This window comes from Pezoporus flaviventris, unplaced genomic scaffold, assembly GCF_033815535.1.
Source record: "Pezoporus flaviventris isolate CSIRO_AGI_PZ_B2104156 unplaced genomic scaffold, CSIRO_AGI_Pfla_v1 ptg000023l, whole genome shotgun sequence".
Lineage (NCBI taxonomy): Eukaryota > Metazoa > Chordata > Aves > Psittaciformes > Psittacidae > Pezoporus > Pezoporus flaviventris.
This window is the reverse complement of record NW_026892571.1, coordinates 2,691,577-2,708,965: the sequence shown is the minus strand read 5'-3', so window position 1 is coordinate 2,708,965 and position 17,389 is coordinate 2,691,577. Positions and strand designations below refer to the sequence as shown.

Below are 17,389 nucleotides of genomic sequence, written 5' to 3'. Positions count from 1 at the left end.
AGAATTGTTTTGTCATAGTCTGTGTTAGAGAAATGGTACTTGTTTTGTGGCCTCTCAATGTGCTATTGATAAAGTCAGCTTGAAGAAGATAATCCTCACTGAAGTATTAAGTGTTATTTGCCCATTTATTACAATGAGTAAACCGAGTCAGAGAGACTCGTAATTTTCCTAAAGCCACACGGCAACCTAGTGTTGTAATTAAGTTGGATTCGGCAGCACATCCTAATCGGTTTCCATGGTGCCTGAGGCCCAAGAAGCCAATAATTCAGCCATGATCAGTACAGAAATGAGCTAAGTCTAAGTCATGAGAAATTTCATGTGCCAGCGAGAGAGACTGAAAATGCCTTGCTCTCATTTTCACATTTATCTTCATTAATTTTTTACAAGAACATTCGAAATAATCTGAATCATTGCAGTAGAAGTGATGGGACTGTTTTACACCATGTTCAACTGACAAAACACTTCAGAAAAACAGATGCTGCTTTGCTTCTTGCTATGCTTAGCTGCAAAGGACTTAATATAGTGATAGAGGGATGAAGAGTTCATATGTAAAGAAGTAACTGATGCTAGTGACGTATCTATAAAATAGCCAGTTCTTCAGGGACACAGGAAAAGTATCTGTGATCTTAGAAATATCAAAATGGCATCTTCCAGCTCCTCTGGGATAACGTGGTAAACACAGATGGACAGAACACAGGCAGTGCTGCAGAAGGGTGGCAGTGGATTAGTGCTAATGCTGCATGGCTCACATCCGTGAAGGGCTGCGGACCGCATGGTGCCAAAATAAAACCTGCAGGAGCTTCCCTCGGCGCTTTCCCAATTCTTCCCTGAGCCATTTGGAGGCTCGGGATTTCAAATGGAGAAGGACAGGCTGCTTGGCAGGCGCAGCGTAGATGGAGCAGAAGCCCTCTGCCAGGTCTTGGGTGAGGGCTTCACGTGCTGCCTGCACTGCTGTGTTGGGGGAATGAGCACACAGTGAGGCAAGGGGCTGGCCAGGACTTTCTGTTGTTCCTTGGAAGTGTTTCTCTTCTCATTCAACCAAGGAAAATGATGTCCCTATTTCCTTCTATTTGCACAAATTTACCACTCAGAGCTGCTTCTCCTCTCTTGGGAATGCTGGGGACAGAGCCTCAGGACATACAGCTTTATCTTATGTTTGTGTAACAAACTTCTCTGTGGTGTTGGACAAAAGCATAATTCCCATGTGCCTTAATTCTTCCTGCAGTCAGATGGCAATATGTCCTACCTGACAAAATACCGAAGATCTCAGGCTGTTTGGAGGACCGAACTGCGTTACATGAAAGGGAGAGCCCACCATCATGAGTGGACAAACCAGATCAAATGAGCTCTGTAGTAAAGTTCACTACAGGCTGGTTTGGGTTTTTTAATGCCTTGATTAGGCTTAATGGAGGTAGCACCAATGTCAAGATAAGCACTCCAGAGGCAAATTCAGATTGTTGCTGTTATTTATACTGTACTTCAAGCATGATTGGAACTTGAACTGCCAGAGAACCAGCACAATCCTCGTCACCTCCAGGATGGGCACATTGTTGGAAATGGGCACACTGGTCAAGAGCTGAGCATGTGATTTTCCTTAGAGTTCATTCCCTTATAATGCACAAAGACAGGTAGTCTTGGTTCAGGGAACACCTTGGTTCTTTTGAAAAGAAAAGGTAGGGAACATTTCCCTTGTTGAGAACCGAATAAGTCTTTCAATAACTTTAACATAAGAACACGAGAAATGCCATAATAGGTCTCTGATGCATTTACTGCAGCATTCTGTCTTTCATGGGGCAGCAGCAAATCTTTACTATCTGGGGAGAGTACACAAGCCTGGACACGATTCCTCTCCAGTTCTCCTAGCACCCACAGTCATCCAACTGGAGAAGCTCATGTCTGCCTCTTGCCTTTCATATTTCTAATTTAGATCCATTGTATGTGAATTTATCTAATGGCTTTTATATTATCTGACTTCACAACTTCCTGTGGCAAAAGCATCCCAGGAGCTCATGCTTCAGAAGAAGTGTTTTCTTTTATCTTCATTACACTAATGTTCTAACATCAGTAAGTGTCTCTCTGGTGATAAGGGATTCAGTGTGTGAAATTCTGCATTCACCACCTCCATGATTCTGTAAACCTCAGTCATATCACCCCCATCCATTTTCTTTTCTCTAGACAGAAGAATCCTAGTCTTTATAGTGTATTCTTCCAAAGTAGTTGCTCCCTCTCCTTGAACATTCCTTTTGTACACCTTTTCATCCTGAGGCAAGTCAGGTACCAATCATGGTCAGGTATCTGCCAAGTACAATGTTAGGCTTCTCAAAGTCTGTTCTTAATTCTAATGTAATAGTGTATCTTGTGAGAACAACAAAGTCCGAAGCTAGATGGAAAAACAACAGCTGATGCTCTCATGCACAGTATATGGCTGAAGCATCAAGATGCTTCATTTTGTCAACACGGTCATCTGAGTGTCCCCCATTCCAGTACATCACACCAGGTATGTGAAGTCTGAAAAGGGTTGGAGGCTGTTGCAAATTTGATGGAGAACGGAATGACTTCTGAGTATTGTCAGCCGGATAAATTGGCAGTGGTAGGATAGTGATCAGTACTCATACACAGAAGCTTCAGCTGCTAGGAACCAGTGTCACAGACTGGCATCTGCTCTCTTTGTTTAGAAACTTAGAACTAAATTTACCATTGTAATTCCTCTAAAGTACAACGTAAATAACAGCAATAACAAGGCACAAGCCCTGGCAACTGTGACTGAATTAATGTATCTCCTGAGATATTTTCCTCAGCTTGATTGCAGTCATGTATCAGCTTTCCAGTAGATGAGCTGGCAGAGGGCCACTGCTAACGGGACCTTCAGGAGGAAGAGTAGAGAGATCTCTTGAACTTCTTGTGATTGCACAGATCCCTTGAGTATTGAGGCTTTCAGGTGTCTTTATTCCACCCTACTGTGTGAGTAACTGAAAAGCAAGAGCAAACTCTGTGATGGATTTGCCAACTTTACAAATAGCCTGTTGTAATCAGCAGAATATAATGACCAGAGAAATCTGCCAATGCCTTGAAGAGCCAATAAACAGTCAGTTGGTAACAGTGGAGTTCATTTGGAACGGATGTTTATTTCAGGGCAATCTTTAAGAAGGGAACTGATGCAGTGATAATATCTGAAACAGGATTTGGTGTGTTCTGTACAGAAATTCAAACTCAGCTTCCATGATAAACACGGATTTTCCCCTTCAGGTTTTGACAACATGTAGCAATGAGCACGGTGTACTGTTGCAGTGTTTTAAGTGAGCACTGGGTAAATATGGTTTAAAGAGTGCTATGTGGTCCTGTGCTGACTGTGTGGCCTTCTGCTTAGCTGTGGTCATGATTAATTTTTTTCATTGTAACTAGCATTAGAGATGATAATGTATTAAAGTTGTGACAAAACCAGCTGTTTCCTTAAACCAGGCAAATGAAAGAGTTAACTAAAATCTTGAAGCTGAACAGATACCAAGATACCCACCAGACCCGTTGCCCAATTTCTCACTTAAATTGTGAACCATCAGTAGAGAACATTAGGTGATGTGACTTGAAGACCACAGACCTCTTGAAAATGGTGCCGTGCATAAGGTGAAGGAGCAAAAGACATTGATTGAGATGGCGTGTCTTATTAACCTTGTTTCTTCTGAATTTTCCCAAATAGGGTCGTGACTGCAGCGTGCCCATTAATTCTTGTGTCCAAAATCCATGTCAGAATGGAGGGACCTGCCACCTCACCGAGGCAAATAAAGATGGATTCAGGTAGTAACACAAAATTCATTTAAAATGAGCTATTAAATGTGTTTTTACTTTGTATTAATGAACTATAATGGCCACTTTATAAAAGCTACAGTGTGTGACACTTCTATTTGCCATAAAAAGTAATTAATATGGTTTCATTGGTGTGACATATCACTACCTCTTAAACAGGCCTCCTTATTTTCTCACAGAATATACTCTTAAGAGCTATTTTGAGCAGTCTCCCTGTTCTGCATTGTGTTATCTCTATGCTAATTTTCCTTGGGGCATTTCAAACTCACATACCCTTTTTTTATATTTGTAAAGTAAGCATCTGTTGCTCAACAACCAGATGCAAAATGTTTTCATATTGAAGAATCTTGTAGACAAACAAGCTTAGGAGAAACAATTAGAAAATGTGGAGAGATCCCCCCATCTGTGCCTGCCAGAGAATAACCTTTGCAGCTGGACAAGACAGATTTCAGTTTTCTCATGTAAGAATGATATAGAATAGGTGGGGATACTCCAAGAAAAGTCTAGAAATTTTCATGAAGGAACTGAAAGATTTGTGCCGCTACAAGGCACTTCTTGACAGCTGAGAAAATACAAGTTTGAGGCTTCAGCCACTCTTTGTTATTAAAGTTGATAGAATTTTTATTTTTAGAAGAGAGTTGCTGAAATTTTCATAGATTTAGTCCTCACTATTTATGCTTTCTTTTCACCAAATATGTGCGAAAGTACACCACACTTTTCTTTCAATGGCATATACAAAAGCTTCACTTCTACAAATTTATACATTACTGAGGCTGCTGTTTTGTCTTCTCCTATGTGTAGCTGCCTACCCATGGCAGCTGGAGGGAGACATGAAAATGCAAGATTTATAAATGGTATGAGCAGGGAGTCAAACCAGTGCATTTTGATTCCAGTTTGGTTTCAGCTGTGATTAAGACTGTTCCAACCGAGGTTAACTGTTTGTTAACCAAGTCAGCAAACCCATATCATCTGTCAGAAAACACAATTGGCTCAAAATAGGGCCCATGAAGGGCAGTTTAGACCTCAGCTTGAGCACTCATGACAAGGCGCTGAGCACAGCAGAAGAGCACATCTCTTGGGCAGAGGTCTGTAGGATCATACCAGGGCATGGTGGTGGGAGAGGATAAGGAGGCTCTGTAGATCAGTTATGCAAATGGTCACACTACTTCACAGACCCTCTAGGTTTGGAGAAACCACTACTCTGATCTGATATACCTCTTCTTGATTCAGATTTAAGCAGGCCAAGCAATTTTGGGAGTAAAAGTTTTGGTTTGGTTTCTGCCTGAGAAGAATAAAGGTCTTGTGGTCTTCAGTTTGGGTTCCCTTCTGGTCACCTTCATGTAACAGTGTGTAGATAGCTTTTTCCAGCTTATGCCAAAGCAGAATTATACCATAATAGAATATCTGTTTTCTGTCACTCAGTACTCATTTCTCCAAAATCTAGCTGATACTAAAAGTATGCTAGTAAAACATTTTATAACATCCATAATACTAGAATAAAGGCTTCAGCGTGGAGTTTGGATCAGGCTTTTCTTCAGCACTTTTGTTCTGTTCTGTGGTAGAAAGTAAAAAGTTTGGAATGACCTGAAATAAAAGCTACTTCTGATATTTTCTCATGAAGAATTTTACAGTTTCAGAGGCTTTGCTTCCGTTCCAAATTCGTGTAGTTTTTGAGATCCTTTATAAAACTGCAGGGGTGGTTTTGTTGCTTAACAACATTTGAGGCTTTTTAGGGGAGGTTTCTGCTTTTATAGTTATTTATATAGTTTCGGTTGGTCTAATAAAAGACACATAAAACCATATCTCATCAAAATCTTGCTTCATAAAATTGAATGTTCAGCTTATGCGTTGCTCTGTTTTCTCTCCATGTTTCTAATTCAGTCAGTCCATAGCCCCAGCTGCTCTGGAGAAGAGGAACGTGGAGCTTTAGCATGTCATAGAGTTATGTGGTGTGGGATGGAACAGTCAGTGACAGGGAAGATAAAGAAATACTTTGTGATTCAGTTTGGTTGATAGATTGGGCTGGGGTTTTTTGGTGGGAAATGTCCTCTCCAGTGGATGGCAGCAGTCAGAGTTACGTGCATATAGACTGTGTTCATCACGGTGGGAAAACGTTGCCTTAGATTATATGCCGTGAGGAAGCGGATGTCAAAAACATTTTCATGAGGGGCCTCCTTGGATTTTTCTGTTGTGTGGCCTGTAAAAGAAATTATATCTTCTGTATATTCTCTTCCCTAGGGAAATATATTCAGATACAAGCTCTGCTGCCAAACTTGTCAAATCTTTACTCTTGTAAGAAGGAAACTTAAGCCAAAACTCTCTCCCTATGAAATGCCAAGCTGTTTAACTCTCAAGTTTCTGTAGCCTTAGACAAGAAAATTACCTTTTCAATAATGCTAAGGTGGTGATGTTCCCCAGGCAAAGACAGGAAATTCCTAGCGGTGACTGGGAGTCCAGCCTGACTTGCCTACTGTGCCTGGTACCCACCAGGGCTGGCAGCAGCAGGGGACTGGGACGCTCAGATTTGGTGTAATAGCAGGTCCTGGTGGGACAGCTGAAGAGCAGAGGTTCAGCTTGAGTTCTTGAGTCCTCCTCATAGTCTTTTACTCTTGCACGTTCTCAATTCTGACTAATTCTCACATTCTCTTTTCTTGGGTAAGGGTGACTTCTGCATTAAAGAACGGTCAAGTGCCACTGTGGCTTGGCTCTTCCTCCCTTTGAACTGCTCTTTCTAATCTAATCTGATCTATGTTTTCTTTGAGAAGAGGTTGCCAAGAATGGTGCTTATTGAGACTGATTAAAAAAGATGGACAATCAGACAGTCATTTAGTATGCCTGTAAGTAAGTCTTTGACAAGGGAGGCAGAGCTATCAGCTCTGCTTCAGTTAGCCACAGGCAACCAGCTTATCTTTGATAACCTGCGGTGTTGGGAAGCCAAGTCTCTGGGTGATTTTAACTTTTCTCCATCTAAAATCTCCTCCCTTTTCCAGAGCATTTTCTTTAGCATTTGCCACAAACTCTAGGTTCCCTCATAAATGTAAAATCCTGGAACTGATTAACTCCCTGGTGTTAATTCAGCCTTGTTCAAGGAAATACACTGCACTTCCAGTCTTAGAGGCTACTCCATTGGGATGTAGATGTCAAAAGCTCCTTTACCAAGTAACTGTAATACTCCTGAAATAATTTACTATCTCTTTTTAAAGTTGATCTTTTTTGAAAGGTGATACTTGCCTATTTTAATACAATGCCTATTTTAATAAGAAGATGCTAAATTGTTTCATTAGATTTTGTGGGGAAAAAAGTTAATACAGTAAACTACCAACATTGTCAGTATGCTTCAGCTCTAAAAGTTTACCCCAAAAATGTTGCCCTGAAGTTCTGTGTTCCTTTTTGCTTTCATGAGGATAATGGGGGTTTATTCGGTTTTAGTTTATTCATTTGTAGGAAAATACAACACTAACAGAAATTCCCTAAACTAGAGGAATAGGGAATTTGGACTTTAATGCAGTCACAGTGTCTTAGAAAATAACTCTTCCCTGCGTGGCTCCATTGTTCCCGAGGTCCAGATGAAATGCTGTCTCACACTGCTTCACTATTTAGTCAGGATAAAGTTTTCATCGTTGCCTCTGGAATTCATTTTCTCTCTGGGTCAGCTGGAGCCTGGGTTGATGACCTTCCACTCACTCGGCAAACTTCATTTTTCTTCTTAGTTTTTTTCTGAGAAAATCCAAACTGCAACTCTTTCAACATCTGCTTCAATGCGGGTCCCAAGTTGTGTGTTTTATCTTTAATTTCAGTCCTTAGATTTGGCACATTTGAATGCAAATCAAAATAAAGAATCATATGTAAGCATGTAAAGACTCCCTGTAATACACAGGGACCAGTAGCCAAATGTCATCAATTATGCTGACATTTCCTTCAGTGTGGAATGTGTCCTAATACTGAGCAATTGTATGTTAACAATCCCATATGTATTGTTACTAATGGTAACTCTACTGAGTTGAACAATTACTGTGAGAGTATTTAATAATGTCATTTTTAATTGCATACATCCAAGCTGTCCCAGTCCTTTTGTGGAAGGAAAATGGTGTTATATTCACATAAAAATAACCAGCACAAAGCCACTCTTGTTGCTTTTCTTAAAATGGAGAGAAGAATTTGTGCTCCCAAACTGGGCCCTTGGATGCCAAGTTACAGCCTGGAGCATATTTTTATGGCTGAGTTAGAAACCCCTGAAAATGGGGTTTTGTAATCGAAAAGGGAGACATGATGAATGTGTCACTGTATTTAATTACATGTCTTTAACCCCCTCCCTAACAGTTGTATTGACAAAGAAGATGGTGTACCAGCTCTTCTTCCTTATCTGCCTCCTGTGATCCTCTGGATCATTGCAGGGTCAGCAAGAGGGCGTGTTTTGTTAGCAATAATGAGCTTGAGACAGGAAAAGCAAATATTCTTTATTGATTTATTGTGTCCTAAATTGGATTTATTTGAGCAGTTTGGTTTTGGTTATTCATAGTGAAGGTTTTCTGACTCTCATGACCTGGGAATGGTCCCTGCAGAACTGAATGAAGATGACTATTAGCATGTGACCTATATGCCTGTTCTGTACCCATGTACAAGATCTTACTGTTGTGGTGGCTGAAGACACATTTCCTGCCCTTTTTTCCTCCTCTTTGTTATTCCTTTAGTTTCTGAGGTTGCACATATCGTAAAGAATCAAACCTTATCCTCAGGGTCCAACCTAGGACCTACTGAACGCAGATGCAGAGCCCTGTCCATCCCTCCCTTGGGAGTCCCTGCACTCTGCTCCATCTGTGGCACACAGGAGGAAGAGAAGCAAATGTCATGCTGAGAGCAATCATTCACAGATCTGAAAACCTCCTATTTATTCAGGGCATTCCAACTCCATGACACCTATCCCAGAAAGAGGGATAACCACCTTAGGTCCACCTTGTCCATCTGAGTTGAACACAAAGTACCCTGCAGCTATCTCTGCATGGGAAATGCCCCTGGTTTCAGAAAGCAGTGGATGGCAGTTAGTGTGACCACGCTGGTGCTTTCTGGTTTTCATCCTCATCAATCAGTAGTGCTTTACATTTGTTCAGTTCCTTTTCTGCCACCAGAACTTACATGGGAAAGGAAATGAAAAGCTGAGTGAATGTGTGGTTTGGGCTGAGACTCAAAATGACCCTTCCCTTCCACACATTCCCGCCCCCCCCCCCCCCCCCCTCCCCCCCTTCTGTGACTAGTGAACACCAATACTGGCAATCCCAAACTTCAAATGTCATTGCCGGCTTCTTAGAAGCCACTGAAATACCTGGAGCACTTAACATGTGTTTTTAAACTGTGGCCTCCACCTCTTCACCACTTACAGCTAGTTTAAAATATAAAGGTTCTCTTAGCAACCAGAACTTTTAGATCTAGAGATGAAACGGAGATTGAAAAAAATGTCATTCCTCAACCACTTAGTTTCTTACACTCCCTCTAGGGACCATGCATCACAGACTTGTGAGAGAAAATATTTGGTGTCATTACTCTTCAGTAGTGTCCACATCCTCACAGAACCGTTGTTTGTTTGTGTTTTAGTTGAATTACCTAGACATCATCAGCTCTTCTGCAAAACGATGTTAGAGGAGCTGCAGAAGTACTGAAACCTTATTGCGCTTGTAAAAGCAATCATTCCCAACCATTTCTTGTTTGGACAAGTGACAAAGTGGTAATGAGAAGAAAATGTTATGTCTGTAAACTCAATTCGAGCCGTTGTTCTTCAAAGAGAGTGAGCTATCTAAAAGCTGTCAAGTTGCCCTGTGATTGTGCAGTCCTTGCTAGGCAAGAATCCCCACACTCCCAAAATCACTAACAGAGAAGGCAAAGATTTGAACATTGTGGTGTTTACTCTCCTACCCTGGAGCTGGTTACTTCAACTCAGAGCTAGCGTTATCAACAGAGTCTGCAAAGGGAAGCATGACAGAGGCTGTCTCCTGCTGCTGCTTTTATGTCTCATGTAAATGATTGCATGACCCCATGAACCCTCAGGCTGCATCCTTCACAAAATGCATTGGGTTAAAGTGCTCTGTACTGCACAGCAGCAGTGAATTTGGCTCCAGCAACTCACTACTATATGTTTTAATTTCAGTTATATACCTCAAACCTCCTGCCCCTTCCAAGCCATGCTAACTTAGATTATCTTCTTTCTTTCTCCAAAGCTGTTCTTGTCTCCTTGGGTATGAGGGGGAGAGGTGTGAAATAAACCCAGATGACTGCGAGGATAATGACTGTGAGAATAACTCTACATGTGTGGATGGGATCAACAACTATGTCTGTATCTGCCCTCCTAACTACACAGGTAAGAGGGAGCCACAACCAAAAAAAGAACAGGAATCCGTGAGGAGTCCCTTCAGTGCCTGAAGGGAAGGGACCAAACTCACATTTACTTTGTCCAAGAGTGCATAATTAACCAGGAATCTAGTCCCATTTTAAAGCAACCTGAATGCCTTACTGGAAGGATTTTAGTTTACCAATATTGCAGTACACATGCTCACAAACATGGCCACTTAGCTCTGAGTCAAAATACCAATTCCTCACCGTAAAAGGTAGTAAAAAATAATGAAGTTGAAGGTATCAGAGGTATCTGTACTTCTGCACACACAGTCTCTAAATGTGTTTCAGAAATATTCCCAGTACTGAGCAGAGTCTGATATATATGATGTGTTCTGAATCTTGGAAAATAGAGATAGTTCCTGTTGAAATTACGGTAGGAGAAGAGGGGCATGGCTTTTACCTGAGACCTCAAGACGCATTCCCTACCCTTTTTTTCTTCCTCTTTATTTAGTTATTAAGTAAAATGAGCTGACAGTGTGCTGTTTGAGTTCATTATGTCCATTTCACAAGTGGAAGAGCAAAGGCTGTGTAAGAAACTGTGAGCTCAGTTGTAGCTCAGCAGATGTCCACAGTGACAGAAGTTGGTAACTGAGTTGGAAATGGAACCTGTAGCTCCAGAGCCCATCCTGCATTTCAGATAAATTCCTTCCTAAACCTTCTGCTAGAGCAGAAACCCTCTTAAGTGGAATCTAAAATGCTTTTTCTCAAGTCATCACTGGAGCACACCATTGACTCATTCAAACCATGTTAGCACGGCCTTCCTGGCTCACCATGGAGTGGTAAGGAAACACCTGCAATAGTTCCTACTTCCAGTCTTTGAAATGAGTTTATTACCTTCTAAGCATGGAGAAGTAATGAAGGGCTTCTTGTACACTGGAATATATTACATGTCAGGGGATTTAATGAGAATCAAGCTTGAGTGGCTGAGTAAGGCAGGAGGAAAGCTTCTAGAATTTCCAAACTCTTAAAATACTTCTGTGGCTGATACAAAGGGGGCCCATGTAAATCTTGAGCTGAGAAAAGCCTTATGACTTGAATGTACATTTATTGGAGTTCTCAAATGATATTTCTGCCAAAAAAAAACTGAAAAACTTCAGCTTAGCAGAGTAGAGGGTTTTGCTCATAGGATGTCAAGCCCATTGTGCTTACTTGTGCACTGTTTATACGAGCTGCTCCTGGGTGGTTTCAAGTCAAACTCTACACAAGGAGGAGGAGTCTTTATATTTACAAAAGGAAATATATTTGCCCTGAATTTGCCAAGACACATCTAGTAAGGAACTGAATGCAGTACATATGCAAATGCACTTTCCTTTTAGCATGTTGCAGGGTGGGGTTTTTTTTTCACAGACGAAAAAGGTAGGAAAGAACTAGATAGAGATTTCTTCTCAAGTGGAGGTGTGGGCAGGGACCAGAGGACTCATATGATAATCCACAATCAGGTTTGAAATCTGTTTTAACCAACTTCCAGCTCTTTTTATTTTTCCCTGAATATTGCCTGTGCTGTGCTTACGCTTATTAGCAGGAGTTTGTCAAATACTAAATCTCAGTCTTGTAAGTGGGATGCACACAATTGGATATAGCATGCAATAAGCATTTTTTATCACAATGCAGGCAATGGCTCAGACTACAGTTGAAACAAACTGAATTGTTGAAGAAGAGCAGGAATTACTTCTGGAAAACATAATATGAATCATAAGTGAAAACCTGAAGGGTTACAATAGTTTATGTTGCTTAAAAATAGGAAGAGTTTGGTGATGAAAGGATTGCCTTAACCTGTTTTACCTCCATTTTGGAGAGGGATATTTCATCCCACCTGATCAGTCACTGGGAAGGACTCAGCTGGCTGTGATGAAATACCCATCAGAGGTGCACCTGAACCTCTCTGAGCAGAAAGGCAGGGAACAGCATGAAATGGCCGGAAGAATATAAAACATCAGCCAAACATAAGTTACATACCAGCCAAGTCAATCTGAGCCATGGTTTTGAGGGTCTTCTAAGAGTTGAATCCAAACACAAGAAATTGGCCATTATCTGAAATGACTTGATTGAATGAACAGCAGCTTAAGCAAATTCCTTGGCAGTACATAAACAAGTCGTGAAGAAACACTTTGAAAGGATTTGTGTACATGACCTGAAAAGAGAAGGATCTTTGACCAAAGAGTTTGCCTGTAGTCTCCTGTGACATTCAGGGCATCTCTGTATATACTCTCTTTAAACCTTTTTATACTGAAGGAATACACGCAGCTACTATGGCAGTATCTCTTAAAAAAAACAGGGTAAGTGCAGATGACTTTAACATTGTGTTGAATATGTGAAGAACATTGAATGCTAACATTTCAGAGAGAAAGCAGGTCACTGGAGGGGTCAGGAATACTTATTCCTGTGCTCAGAAAGGTGCAGGAGGTACCTGCCACCCTCTCAGGAGCTGACTGTGCTAAACATCGTGTTAGCAAACTGTGTGCTTCAGAGCTGCCAAGTGTATGGATTTTATCTATATTTAGATGAACAAAGAATGGCTGATGGAGGTATCTACAGGGAAGTAGTTTTTCTATGAAGTAATCTGGGGGACAATGAGCACCCGGTGTGACACTTTGCCTAAAAGGGCAGTGATATCCATAGGCAGGGTGTATCAAGTAAGACAGAAAATATAGGCAGTATCCCTTTATGTTGTGCCCAAATACTATATTCTCTTCTGGTGTTCAGAATTCAAGAAGTGGGTTGAGAGATGGGAAAGAGGATTAGAGGTGAAAGATAAAAAAACATTGGGGGATTAAAAATAGGTCCTGGAAAACCTCCAGAAAAAACTTACTTGGCTTAACAAAGCGTAGGCAGTCAGAGCAAACACGTGGATGGAGAACAGAAGTTTCTTTAGAAGGTTCTTTGGTGAGCATGACGTTCATGGCTGAACAGATCCAGAGCATCCATGTCTACCAGTGTAATTGTACAAGAGTTGTTGGCACTAAATACAAACTGGATTTCTCAGCAGATGCTGTAGTTAAAACACAAGTTAGTTCAAGAATGGCCTACGTTACACCGGAGATCAGACTAGATGGTTCTTTACTGATGGTCTGTGATGTTTTGAGTAACATTCAGGCTGTTGGTTAGAAATGTCCAGCTCAGCTATTGCAGATTGCTTCTTTTCTTGACTGTAGGGGCAGGCAGGCTCTGGGAGTACTGTGAAGTAGGTAGTGTGAATCCCTCATCACTCTTACAGTCTTGGAGTAAGACTGCAATGATATTACTGTAAACACTGCATGTATGGAATTAATGTATGTTTTCATACAAAGAATACTCTGAATACAAGGAGGAAGAAGATCCAAGAGCATGTATGGGTGGTGTTAAGAAATACTTAGGATTCACTTCGGTTTAGTTGGCAAATGGTTAAATGATGATAGTAAATCCTATGTTCCTAAATGAAATGCAAATTAAAAATGCATGTGTTGAAATTGCTGACTGTTAACAGAGTTGCAGTATCCAGGGTTTGGTTTTTTCCATACCTTAGTATTTTCCTGCTTTATCTCTGTCTGACGAGTTTTACTTGTTACAGCTCTTTTAGGAAACAATATCTCAAATAATGAAGTTTTGCTTTCACTGGCTGGAATAATGAAGGCCAAAGATCTTTCTTCAATTAATAACTTTTTGCAGTGTTTTCCTTTAAAGTTCTGTGACAGTCTTTTCCCCCACTCAGGGAGATGAAAAATGGCCCATTTGTGAAGTGACTGCTGAGGGAAGGAATTTCCCACACTCCAGCTCCATTTCACTTTCATTTAAAAAAAAAACCCAAAACCACCCACCCACACTCCAAACCCAGCCCGCACTCACAATAACCTCCTTCCTAGGGCCTTTCCAGCTACTCACTTAAAACAATGTGCAAACACAAACAGATTCCTTGAAACTGAGAGGGAGGATAGGCAGGGAGCTTATGGCCATAAAGGAAGATTCAGGCCCTGACCTGCACCACCAGGTTTCCTCACAATTCCTGAAGTCAGTATTTTCAATGCTTGTTGCCTGGTTTTACATGATCAGACTGATACTCGTGCTGTGTAGCAGAGTCCTGATGGCTTTTATTGCAAGCCGATGTCTTTTTCTTCCCTCTCCCCAAGTGGTTATTTTAATCCTGAAGCTAAATTATACATATATATTTCCTGCAGAATAACCGTGTACCCAAACTCCAGCCAGCTCTAAAGCCTGAGCAGCCTGGGGGCTGGTCTACAACCTGGTTGTACCCTTTGATGGATTACAGCTTCTCCTTACAGGTTTATAGGCTTTCCTCCTCTTCAAAACCAAGCATCTGTAGGAACATCAAAAGTGAAAACTATGAATTTAGATCAGTCACCCTCATTCTTTTTGTGTTTTTCTCATTTCTATCTTTTGGGCTTTAACATGGCCCATCTCCAGCTGATGATATAAACATTATGCTGTCTCCCTAACTTTGTGGTTAGAAACATAGGACAAAATCCATACAATTTTTCCTTTGCATTCCTGTTTTCTATTCACTACTGTCTTGAGAGCCACTGTTTTGCTTACAGTTCATGTAGTTTCATACCTCCAAAAAGAGATCCCCTCTTCAGTCTCACTATCCTCTGTGCTTTCACTTGAAGAGGAGTCCAAACATATGTAAAGGACCAAATGGGCTGTACCAAACATGTACTTTGAATGGGTTTATGCTTTACTTAATAGTCTGTTTTGTCTTGTTTGTTTGCTGTGGCTTTTTCTTCCTCCTATGTGTTTGATTTTAGCCAGAAGCAGACATATGTAGTGCTTACACCCAAAACAAATCAGGAAATATTCAGGGTTTGCTAAGGATCCTATAAACCCTCAGCAAACAGCCACACCTCTTTGTTCTGAAACCTAAAAAGAAACAGGCAGTGGCTTCTACTACTGAAAATAGGTCTTTTCTAAAATACATGGCATTCCACGGCAGGGAGAGCGGGAAGCAAGTGGTTGAAAATAGTTTGTGTCCCTGGGAAAAAGCTGTAAGCAGTTTGTATCACATGTTGAAGAAAAAACGTATCTCTCAGAAAAAAAGCTAGAAACTATTTCTGATTTTATGTGTTTGGAAGAGAAGGCAAAGATCTATTTTACCTTAGGGGACCTGTGGTGTCCTGTGGTAGATGGTATCTGAGATTTCTGCAGTTATGCTACTTTTAGGCAGAACACTATTCACTGGTAGTGATTATGGTCCCTTTTTCTGGCGTATCTGATTGTGGTAATGTTGCATGGCCAAAGCCAAGCGCTCAGTCAAGCCAAACAGCTCTGGAAGAAAGAAGTTGTGGCTGACACCCTTTTCTGGAGCTCTCCAGCCTGTTTCCCATCACTAGCCATTGCTGGATGTGCAGCAGTCACCAGTGGGCAGCAGTACCAGCTGAGTGAGGCTGAAGCAGCGCTGTAGGTTGGGTTTTCCCCCTTGGGAGTTTTTAACTACATGCGTGCTATAGGAACAGGAAGGTTTTAGGTAGCGTGGTTCAGCCCTGTGGTTCCGCAAGGATATGGACTGCCTAATAAGCACTGAAGGCTTAAACAAGCATTTAACTATCAGCCTCTTTTAAAATGTTGAAACTTTAGCTGTAATTTCCTTGAGACAAATAGAGAAAATTGTGGTCAAAGTTGAGTGGATTTTCTTCCTTTTATTTGGAGGAGTTCTGTCTTACATGGAAGTTTCTCAGTTTTAGTTGCTTGGCAAATGTGAAGTGTGTTTGCTTTCTGTGCAAAAAATAATAAGGCTCCCACATTTCCCACTTGTATAACTATGAATGAGAAATGCTGGAAGAGCTGCAAGTTTTGAGCTTTGTTTGAGAGCCTAAACCCATTCCCAGCCCTGTTTTATATAAGAGAGAACCACATGCCATTGCTATCAGATTGGACTCTGTGCTGGGAGGGAGGAAGGAAATAGCACAGTAACTGGCAGCGCTGCAGCCAGTCTTTAGTCTCAGTGTGGGTGTCCCATCATGTTGGGGTCTCTGCTCCAGGATTTCCTTACTGGTCATATTCCCACTTGTAAAATGTAGTGTGTCATATTTGGGGAACCAGATATATCGGAGAATTTCTCTCGTCACCACATTTTCTTTAGGAAAATGGATTGTCAGCTACTACTGCCTTAAAGGATGGGTGGAGTGAATATCACCCTCAAATGGGATTCACAATTCATTAAATCCAATCTGTGAAGAAGCATATCAGAGGATTAGAAGTTAACCACAAGCCCGATACTACCTGCTTACTGGCAGGTGGTGCCTAACGCATAGTTAATAAAGCTGGAAGGGACAGAGTTCATCTATAGACAGTGTATTCAGCATTCTAACACCATGATAAAACATGTAGACAAGGCCCTTAGTGACATGGTTTAGTGGTGAATTTGGCAGTCCTGGGGGAATGGCTGGATTTGATGATCTTAAAGGTCTTTTCCAACCTGGCTGATTCTGTGATTCTACAGTGTTAGGAGGAAATGAGTACATCTTTTTGCATATAAAATATTCTCCAGAGACCTCTATTGGTTCAGAAATGGTATTGGGTTTGCGTGGCAAGGTTTTGGTAGCAGGGGAGGGCTGGGGCTGTAGGGGTGGCTCTGTGAGAAGAGATCAGGAGCTGCTGCCCTGCCACTGCCCAAAGCTCAGCCCATCGGCAGTGCTGATGGAAAATGTGAGAGGAGCAACTATGCAAACACCAAGCTCAGCGAAGAAGAAGGAGGAAGAGGTACTTGGGGGGCTGGAGCAGAAATATCCCCTTCTCCCAAGAAGTCCACAGTGAAGTGAAGCAGGTTTTGCCCCCACAGCCCGTGAAGGAGCACATGAGAGCAGATATCCACGCTGAAGCCTGTGTAAGACCCCATGCACGTGGATATACCTCAAAATAGGCTGCAGCCTAAGGAGAGCCCATGTAATGAGCAGGGTCCTGACAGGAGCTGAAGCCCCTGGAGAGGAGGAGCCCATGCTCCTGAAGAACCCTATCCCATCCCATAGTGAGGACCCATGCTTGAGCAGTTCTTGAAGAACCGCAGCCTGTGGAAAGGGCCCACATTGGGGGAGTTCATGAAGCACTGTATCCCATGGGAGGGAGCCTATGCTGGAGCAGGGAAACAGTGTGAGAAGAGAGTGGCAGAGAGAGAGCCTTATGAACAGGCCACAGCCGCCATTCCCCCATTCAGACCAGCTTGAGTCTACAGCGTGTCCAGTGTCCTGTCTGACAGCCTGGAAAGGATGGCTCCGAA

General features: G+C 41.8%; 1 protein-coding gene across 4 annotated transcripts in view; it reads left to right on the top strand.

Moving 5' to 3' along the window:
• SLIT3 (slit guidance ligand 3) overlaps window positions 1-17,389 on the top strand; it is a 518,888-nt gene that overhangs the window by 452,353 nt on the left and 49,146 nt on the right. For all 4 annotated transcript variants that reach the window (XM_061456398.1, XM_061456397.1, XM_061456396.1 and 1 more), the window contains 2 exons: window positions 3,695-3,792; window positions 10,011-10,150. In XM_061456398.1, coding sequence (XP_061312382.1) covers window positions 3,695-3,792; window positions 10,011-10,150 — 238 coding nt within the window. The remainder of the gene's footprint in view (window positions 1-3,694; window positions 3,793-10,010; window positions 10,151-17,389) is intronic.